The 10,651-nt window shown below is 38.8% G+C and overlaps 1 protein-coding gene across 1 annotated transcript in view; it reads right to left on the bottom strand.

Moving 5' to 3' along the window:
* Positions 1-5,476, bottom strand: part of LOC112472302 — a 9,146-nt gene extending 3,670 nt beyond the window's left edge. Inside the window, exons 1-3 of the mRNA XM_025041090.1 lie at positions 5,361-5,476; positions 4,359-4,464; positions 2,969-3,034 (exon numbers count right to left, since the gene is read on the bottom strand). Of these exons, the coding sequence (XP_024896858.1) occupies positions 2,969-3,034; positions 4,359-4,464; positions 5,361-5,423 (235 nt within the window). The 5' untranslated portion in view covers positions 5,424-5,476. The remainder of the gene's footprint in view (positions 1-2,968; positions 3,035-4,358; positions 4,465-5,360) is intronic.
* Between the last annotated feature and the right edge of the window lie 5,175 nt (positions 5,477-10,651).

The raw sequence follows: 10,651 nt of genomic DNA, 5'->3' as shown, positions 1-10,651 counted from the left end.
CCTGCTGAAAAATGGATGGACTTGAGCTGGGTCCAGAGTAATATTAGCTTTATCCAGTTTACGTAAACCTTGGTCTTTTCATTTCCTTGGCAATGATGGGTATGAAGAAGAAACTTTCATGAGCCATGGAACAGTCCTTCTGAAGAAATCAGTGGTTGCATCTAAGGTCTTAAAATTGTCAAAACCATGCAGACTTTGCCAGACTGCAAAATGGTGACTAAACAAATGGGGCCAAGTGGGTAGGAGAGCAACTGAATGTCTCAATTTGGATTCTGAACTTATTTCTTATCTCAGCTCTTATCGAAAGATGCATTTCAAAGCTTGAGGGTGAAGGGCACTCAGTGAAAGGTCTTATGTGTCAGCCAGGGGCTGTATAATACATGATGACAGCCTGATGCCTCTCTTGGAGAGCTTCATAACAAGTCTGAATACTTGAAATCATCAGCTACCAGAGATGAGGTTCCAAGCAGCTACTGCCTGGCATGGTCAAAACAGATTCATGTGAGCAGGCTGCATGCTAAACCCCAAAAGTAGCAACCGAGTGGGAAGGAAAAAGGGCTGTTGTGTTCTGAGTCCCACACAAGGCTCAGACCTAGCATAAATAAGCACATGACTACTACCAGTGAAGCTTTAAAGAGAACTGTTACAGGGTTTTGATTTCTGGGGCTCTTCCTAACTTCATTTTCTGTCCTCACTGGACCAGATTCTCCAACTTTCCCTGAGTCAAAGCAGGTCCTTATTCCTACAGGTCACTGCTGACTGCACTTCATCCCACAGTCTTAAATGAAAGGTGTGAATTCCATTATAACAAGCTTATTATTATTTTGATATCCCCATTCTACTAGATTTGATTTTGTATCTGTAGATTTGTTTGAGAAATAAAAGTTTTACTCTAAATCTAGGGGGGAGGGGTGAAGAAACTAACTTAATAGAGAGCAATGGCAGGGAGCCAGCAGAAGTACATCCTATATAAAACCTAGGTGTGGCTGTTCAAGGATTGGAGGGAGCAAAGGGTTTTGAAAGGTGAGGTAAAATTTATCTTCTGATAGACATTGGGAATAGCAGTTCCTCTTTCTCTACACCCCCAACTCCATTCCCTACCTCTTTTTCAGGACTTTGGTAAAATTCAAGAATAATGAAGAATGGACTAGCAGAAAGATCCCTGAATTGGAAATTCTAGTTCTGGTTCTTCCATTAATTCTCTTCTGTGACCCTGGACAAATGATTCTGCCTCTGAAATTAGGAGGGTTGTATATTAGGACTAGCAAATGCTGCTCTGAAGTGCCCCTAACTTCAGAGGCAGAAGAGAATGAGTTGGTAGCCTTAGGAGCCTAACTGAGTTACTTCAAATCCTATATATTCCACAATATATTCTTGGAGCCTCTTTTATCTTAAAAAGTCATGCATAATTTGCATTCTACTGCATAACATGTCCATTAAAATTTCTTAAATGTTTTACTTTTAAAAAGAGTATCATTTAGAAATATGTAGTAAAATATTTATAGATGAAATAATATGATGTCTGAGATCTGATTCGCAGTAATTCTGGCAGGGAAAGGGTATAGCTAGAGAAACAGAAAAAACAAGGTGTCCATGAGTTGCTGCTTGTTGAAGCTGGGTTATGGTACCTGGGGGTTATTACACCATTCTATATACTTTTAAAGAACACCAAAAACAAAAAGGAAAATCTTAAAACAGCCATAGAAAAAGAATAGACTACTTACAAAGGAACAAAAATTAGAATAACAGTAGACTTCTTATTAGCAACAAAGAAGGCCAGAAAATAATAGTACAATATTTCAAAGTGCTGAGAGAAAATAATTGTTGGACTAGAACTGTGTCACTAGTAAAACTATCTTGCAAGAATGAGGGTAAGAAGAAATCATTACAAACAAACAAAAACCTAGAGCACATACCGTCAAGCTACCAGCACTAAAGAAACTTTGACAAGGTTTACTTCAGGATGGAGAAAAATGGTCAGAGACATAAAAAGGAATGGTGAGCATGTAGCATACTGTGTAAATCTAAACTGTTTGTATAGAATAACAATACTAATCATAGCATCTAAGTTATGGGTTAAAAACGAACTAAAATATTGGATAATAAAAGCCTATAAATTGGGAGGAATGGTAATTGGAATTTATGTCAACACAGAAGGGATAGTTAAAATATTTGACTTTAAACTCTGATAAGCTCAATATGCATGACAAAAGTCTACTTTTTGATATCTAGTCTGCAGCAACACTAACCCCTGTATAAAAGGAGGCCTATATAAGAGTGTTTATGTTAGCATTGTTTGAATAGCAAAAAATTGGAAACAACTTTTAAATTATCAAGGGTTACAGGAATGCAATAGATCTGTATATACCAAAATACTAAGTGGGAAAAAAACAAGTTGCAGAAACTGTTTATATAACACATATAATACATATCACACACATATAATATATAACATATATATTTATTCTCTGTGCACACACAAAAAGAATATAGGACTATATAGCAAACAGGCAAGGGAAGAGAGAAAAAAGCAAGACTTGGGTGTTAATAGACAGATAATGTGTTGTTTTATTTTTCAGGGAATATTCATGTATTTTTTCTATAAACATAAATTAATTTTAAAATACTTTAATGCAGTAAAAAAGAACACAAAACTGCAAGTTCTTTAGGGGGGCAAAAACTGTGACTGCCTTGAACACCACTGCAGTACAGGACTTATAGCACATGATAAATGTTAAGTGACAGTAATGTTTTTGTTCGCAGTGTTTTTATCTAATTAGTATGACAATGGATAATTTGTGTTCTTCCTCTTCTCTCTATTTTAAACTTTTATATGTAACATTTACAATGGTAAAAATAAATTTTATTTAAAATAATGAAACGTCCTTAAGGAATTTCCCCTTCCTCCTTTCTATCTTGCCCCAGCCCCTTGTGTAACCTAGAACCCTGGTACAAGGCCCAGACTCACCATTCTGTAACAGCTGCACATCATCCTCATGTATATTATTCATGTTTATCTTCTTAGTTGTTAATCCTAAAGACAGAACAGGTGTAAAGTCTTTCCAGAATTCCTGGACCTTTGGGCCATCCCTTTCTCCAGGCTCAGTGGTAAACAAGGAAATTTGTAAACCAGATCTAGCAAGGAGTGTCTAAGAGATGCTTTGCTGCCTAGATGTCAGTGTCCTAATAAAAGAACAACCCTCAGAGCAGCTGTGACCCTGAAAAATATTGTCAGCAGGTAAAAAATGGAACATGAGCCAAGGATGTTAAACTTCATGGGGTTCCTACAAGGGCACGAAACAATTAATTTGCAAAAATAAAATATGCACTGGCAATAAACACAGAAAAAATATTTAACCTCACTGCTGATAAAAAATACTAAAACAACAAGCTTCTCTTTTTCACCTATAAAATTGGTAATGACTTTTAAAACATATTATCCAGGACTGACAAATGTCTGGAGAAATGGCTACTCACAACAGAAAATGCTTCAACTTTTTAGAGGGCAGTTTGGCAGTATGAACCAAAATCCTTAAAATTTTGCATACCCTTTGGGCCCAGCAACTCTACTTGTTAAAAAATTTATCTCAACAAAATAATGATGACATGCAGAGATTTAACCACTGCGTCCCTGCTTATAAAAACAAGAGATGACACAGTCTCACTATTCAAAAATAAGGACTGGTTAGTTTCATAAATCCATCTATACAATAGAATTAATATTATGCATTCATTAAAAATAATGTTGAAGGGTATGTAATGCATGTATATGAGATGCAGGAAACAGTGTACCAAAGTTTGCATTTGTTAAAAAATGCATGTACTGTACGTATGAGAGAGAGAGAGAAGTATATTTTTAAGAAAAAATATCTAGAAAAAAATTCTAGGATGTTAGCAGTGGTTAAATCCAAATGGTGGAAGTTCCGGTTTTTTGTTTTTGTTTTATTATTATTATTATTATTATTATTATTATTATTATTAGCCAATCTGAATATTTTAGGCTGTTATTGTAGTTTAAAGAAAAATATTTGGAAAATCCATGGGGTTCCAGTGGAAGCAATAGTTTTTTCCCTTCCAAATGTATATGGTTCTCTTCCCCACAAAGCAGCATGCAGACAATGTGGGTAGATGCACACAGAACCAGCACAAAGACACATAGCCCACTCTTCTTCCCCAGGCCTCTCTAAAACAGAATTTGAGGTCTGGTCGCAGGACAACCTCTCTAATCAGGTCAGAGCTAGGGAGGGAGGTGACCAGCTTCATCATAATAGGTTTTGGCTTAACTCCTTAGCAGAAAGTCAAAGAGGGCTTCCCTGCTGAAGACAAGGGGGAGGGATGGACAGGAGGGACCATCTTACCTATGAAATTGACTGCAGCTGTTCTCAGAAAGGGCCAAGGGCTCTTCAGGAAGCCAAAGTTTTGAGACAGCAACTCCCCCAGGAGCTGTTTTTTGCATGTGCTCACCTGTAGGGCCAAAGAGAAGTAGTGCTGACGAGGTGAGGTGTGCTGTTGGGAGCTCTACAAAAGACCTTCCTGCAGCCATAGCCTCTGACCCTGTCCACAAGCAGCAGCATTTTCTGCCTTCAATCAGCTTAAACTGCATGAACCTGTACACTCAGATGCCTCTACCCCAGCAACAGTGCAGACTCAGCAGAAAATTCACAAAGAGAATTTTTCTCCTTGGTACCAACAACATGAGAAGGGAGAAAATGACTGGTGTGGAGCCAGGGCACCCAGGTTTGAATCCTGGCCCTGACACTGACTGGCTTCAGTTTTCTCATCTGTAGAGGTAAAATAAAACTTGCCCAGCCTCCCTTACATAATTATACAGCTCCAATGGGATAACAAATGTAAGAGTGCTTTGTAAACTATAAAGTGCTCTATGTCAGGCATCAAAATTCATAATATTAGAATTACTCATGTTAGTTCCTAACCTACTTGCTTAGCTCTTATATGTTTGCTTTTCAACAAGGATCCTTGATTTCTGGCCTGTTTTTGACTTCACAGGAGCCACAGACCCTTAACACCATGACCTCTGATCTAAAGCCCTGATGACTCCTGCCTACATCTCCTCCTACCAACTCTAACCAGAAGGCCTCTGTACCATTGCCATCTACTACCTTGCTTTGCACGATGTCTCTAGCCCCTGAAGGCAGAGATTGAGGTACTAGGAGAGCCAAATATGGAGAACCAAGGACTGGAATCCCAAATGTGGATTCTCAGAGTTCAATGATGATAAAGAATGGGAATAAAAGAAAGAATACATTTTCTGTCAGCCCTCTCCTCTTTACCCACCTGGCATGCCATTGAGTCCCTATCATGAATATTGTGACCTGGTTTCCTCAGAGACTCTCACTCACCATGTACTTGCATGTTTCTTCCAACACCTGCATGTGATCACTGAGGGTGGTATGCTGGAACATCTGTGTGAGTGATGACCAGCCAATCACTTTAGTCCACTCAGTCAGGGCCCCTCCACAGGCCTATGGAAAGAAGAGAATCACCAAAGCTTTGCTCCTATAACTCTGCAGAGCCAGGCCCAAGGCTAAGTGGAAGACCACGAAGTTAGGCCCCAAGGGCTAGTTAGTAGCTGGGATCAGGTGAAACGTGGGACCTTGTTCATGACAAGGAACATAAACAGCTTCAAGGAGCAGAACCATATCAGGAGAAGACTGATGGCACCCAAGAGAGGATAAAAGTGCTCAGAGCCAGCCCAGAGGATAATACCAAAGAGGTGGATATTGAATGCACGGCCAAGACTGGGCTTATGAAAGAGCCAAAGTGAAGGGACTATGTATGCTCTAGCAGAAAGGAATTGAATCAGGCTGAGATTGGCAGAACAGAGGTTACCAGTACCTTGACCACCTCGGCGTTGTTGTCCTGAAAGCTTAGCAGCAGCGGGACTAAAAAAGTGTAGATCTCTTTTCGGAGGGTGGATCCAGGTTTGAATTTGTCAACTCGGTATAGCATGTGGCCCAAGGCAGCAGTGGCTGCGATCCTCACCTGGTCCCTCTCCTGCCACGAAGAGCAAAATGGAGATGAGGAAGCTATGTTTCCCTCTGGCCCTGCCTGACCTGGCTTCCATACTCCCACGTCTCATTTTCCATGTCCAAAGGACACTGATGGCATTGTGTTTACATACTGTAAAGGCAACATGATTTGTGTAGATAAGTAATTCTCTTTAGCACCCTGGAGCTGATAAGTCAGTTTGTTAAGACATAATACATAGTTTCAATTCTACAATGGACCATATCTACAGCCTGTAACTTTATTCTCTTCTGAAGATTTAGTTCAAGAATGTCAAATTTAGGAGTGATGTCAGAAACATGGTAGAGTGAGAGATGTCCCTAGATCTCTCCCCCTGATACAACAATAAGATGAACATCTAAAATTCAACAAAAACACCCAACCTGCACACAGGCACATCTAGGTGTAGAATCTACACATAGGAGCTAACACAGGTGAGAACCCTGGGAGCTGGGTGGTAGACTGGGAGAAATAAAGAAAGCTGCCTGTCGTAGCAGAGAGGGACAGCAGAAAAGTGCAGATGACAGAGAAACAACAGGTGATTATTACCAGCCATGGTTACAAAATGTGTGAAGCTGAGCCACAGCCCCATCCCCCAATGCAAGGGGCCCCTCCCCCATATCCTCCAACACTGAACACCCCAAGGGAATCTGAGCAAACGCAACTGAAACTGAAGACTGAAGGTAGCAAGTGTGACTGTTTATTAATAATAATTTTAAAAAGGCATTCTTAAGACTTCATATAGAGCAAGGATCCAAGAGGCTTGGATGCCACGTACTTAAAACCAAAAAAATAAAATGCCATCTTAGCAATAGGCTAAAGAGAGATCTTTATATAATAAATCTTTCTGGAAAAAAAGCAGAATACACTTCCACTAATGCCCAGGCAGAGAAATAGTCCATTAAACACCATGAACAACCCAGGTGACAAGGCAGCTCAAAAAGAAAGAGAAAAATCTCCAGAAAATAAGCTTAAAGACATGGAAATATATGACTTAAATGACAGAGAATGCAGGATGGTACTTCTGAAAAAACTCGATGAGATCCAGAATAATTCATATCAACAATTCCAGGAATTGAAAAAATAGCTAGATCAGCAGAATGAGTTCTTCGGCAAGGAAATTGAAACCCTCAAAAAGAACCAAATAGAACTTCTGGAGATGAAGAACACACTGAAAGAGATGAAAAATGAAATAGCAAGCTTGGGAAATAGAGTCAATCAAATGGAGGAAAGGGTCAGGGATATCAAAGACAGAAATCTAGAAATAGAAGGAAGAAGAGAGAAACTGAAGAATGAAAAATAATGGAAGAGAAATACAAGAACTAGCTGATACCATCAGAAGAGGAAACATAAAAATAATGGGCATTCTCAAAGGGGAGGAAAAAGAGCAGGGATTAAAAGTATTTTCTGACAAATAAGTGATGAGAATTTTGCAAGTCTAAGGAATGAGCTAGAGCTTGGAATTCAAGAAGTGAACACCCAATTATCTCAACCCAAGAAGGCCTTTACCAAGACACATTGTCAAAAATCAATTAAAATTATCAAAAATCAATGAAAAAGAAAGAATTCTCAGGGCAGTCAGCGAAAAGAAGACAGTAACCTATAGAGGAAAACCCATTAGATTATCGTCAGACTTCTCAGCACAAACCTTACGAGCCAGAAAGGAATGGAATCAAATATTCAAACTATTAAGTGAAAGGAACTACCACCAAGAATAATGTATCCAGCAAAGCTCTCCTTTAGATATGAAGGAGAAATAAAGATCTTTCCAGACATACAAAAATTGAGAGAATTCACTATGAGGCCAGCATTACAGAAAATACTGAAAGGGGTCAGCTCACCTAAAATGAAACGACAAAAAAAATAATAATAATAATAACTATGAGTAGAGTGACTAGCAGGCAGATAGAAGCAGAGAAGTGCAACTCTTATTAAGAACGGGCATTTTAAGCTTAAACAACAAAAAGATTTGCTATTGCAAGATAATAATGAATCTTCAACATACATAGAGACAAAGTGAGACAACTATAACAGAAAAGGGGAGGATTCAAGGATCCAAATTCACAAAGAGGAATGGAGATAAGACACACGTAGAAGAAAATGGACAACTATATATATATATATATATAACTATCCTTTTCATATTCGTAATGGTAACCATAAACCAAAGATTCAGAACTGAAGTATATAACATAAAACAAGAAGGACAGAGGGAAAATACACAACCCCCCCAAAAAAAAACAACAACAACAACAATAACAACAAAAAACCAGACACATTGTACAAGGAAGCAATGGAAACACCGAGCTACCAGAAAGCAAAAGACAAAATGGCTATAGGAAAACCTCATATTTCAATAATCACCCTAAATATAAATGGACTGAACTCACCAATGAAAAGGCACAGAGTTGCAGATTGAATCAAAAAACAAAACCCAACCATATGCTTGCCTCCAGAAGACACATCTCAGTTCCAAAGACAAATATAGACTCAGAGTGAAAGGTTGGAAAGTGATATTTCAAGCAAATGGCATTCAGAGAAAGCGAGAGTAGCTAAAGAAAGATACTGAGGGACACTTCATAATGATAAAGGGAATCGTACACCAAGAAGACATAATACTTATTAATATATATGCTCCCAATCAGGAAGTCCCAAAAATACATAAAGAAATTACTAACAGAACTAAAGGGAGAAACAGACCAAAACACTATCGTGGTAGAGGACCTAAATACCCCACTGTTAGATATGGACAGATCATCCAAACAGAAAATCAATAAGGAATAACATCCTTAAATGACACATTAGACCAACTGGACATAATTGACATTTACAGAGCCTTTCATCCCTAAACAGATACTTATACATTCTTCTCTACTGCACAGAACATTCTAAAGGACTGACCACATACTGGGACACAGAGATAGCCTCAATAAATATAAGAGGGTTGAAATCATACCAACTATATTCTCTGATCATAATGCTTTGAAGCTGGAGATCAACTATAAAAAGAAAGCAGAAAGAACCACAAATACATGCAGATTAAACAACATGCTACTGAAGAATAACTGAGTCAGAGAAGAAATAAAAAGGGAGATCAAGAGATACATAGAAACGAATGATAATGATGGTACAACATATCAAAACTTTTGGGAAACGGCAAAAGTGGTCATAAGACGAAAGTTCATATCATTACAAGCCTACCTCCAAAAACAAGTACGAGCCCAAATAAATAACCTAATGCTTCATTTTAAAAAACTAGAAAAAGAACAAATGAAGCCTAAAGTCAGCAGAAGGAAAGAAATCATAAAAATTAGAACAGAAATACCTATTCTCCTCAACTCTTCCAAAAAATCAAAGAGAAGGCAATACTTCCCAACTCATTTTATGAGGCCAATATTACCCCAACACCAAAACCTGGTAAAGATAACACAAAAAGAAAACTGCAGAACAATATCTCTCATGAACACAGAGGCAAAAATCCTAAATAAGATACTAGCTAACCAAATAGAGCAACATATTAATAAGATTATACACCAGGATAAAGTAAGCTTCGTCCCAGAGGCATAGAGATGATTCAACATACGCAAATTTCTTAATGTGATACACCACATAAACAAATTAAAAATAAGAATCATATGATCATATCAATAGATGCAGCCTTGCCTTCGACAAGATACAGCATCCATTTATGATCAAAACACTCAACAAAATCACTATAGAAGTACCTTAACATAATAAATGCCATCTATGACCTCACCCAATATATGACAAACCCTCAGCCAACATCATACTTAATGATGAAAAGCTAAAAACCTTCCCTCTAAGATTGGGAACAAGGCAAGGCTGTCCATTATCATTATTATTCAATATAACATTGGAGGTCCTAGCAAGTGCAATCAGACAAGAGAAAGATATAAAAGGCATCCAAATTGGAAATGAAGGAGTCAAGCTGTCACTATTTGTGGATGACATGATTCTCTATATAGAACACCCTAAAGACTCCACAAGAACACTACTAGAAACAATAAGTAAATACAGTAAAGTTTCTGGATACAAAATCAATGTTCAAAAATCCATAGCATTGGGGAGGGAAAAAAAGGCATAGATGTTAGAGGCTCTGTTCATCACTCTGGCAACCACATCAAAGTTGTGATGGAAACCAAGAGCAGCAGCAAGGAAAAATTGCCTGAGATCTAGAGGAACAAGCCATACAACTAGGGAGAAATCCAAGAAATCACCCTGCAACAGCAGAAGGTAAGACGGGGCAAGGACGCAGGGCTGCCCAGTCTCCAGTGGCTGAGTGAGACGGAGGCTGCATCAGCAGCAGACTTCTCTTTAAAGGGGCCATGTCTGCTAGCAGATTTTCATGTTGACGGACCTGCATGCTCTGAGCACCAATGCCAATTCAGCTGCGCGCAGTGGGCACCGGAGACTTACAGAGAGACATTGTCAGAATGAGGGCCGAGGCAAGACTTGCTCTGTACAAAGTGCCAGCAGTATCCATTATTCCCTGTTGAGCCCTCCCTGCTTCCAGTGCACAGACACAGCACTGCCCTTGCCATGATGTTATCAAACTGGATAACAGAGGTAGCTCCGCCCAGAGGATTCCCTGAAACCCTGCCTC

This window comes from Pteropus alecto, unplaced genomic scaffold, assembly GCF_000325575.1.
Source record: "Pteropus alecto unplaced genomic scaffold, ASM32557v1 scaffold76, whole genome shotgun sequence".
Classification (NCBI taxonomy): Eukaryota; Metazoa; Chordata; class Mammalia; order Chiroptera; family Pteropodidae; genus Pteropus; species Pteropus alecto.
This window is presented reverse-complemented; position numbering and strand designations above follow the sequence as displayed.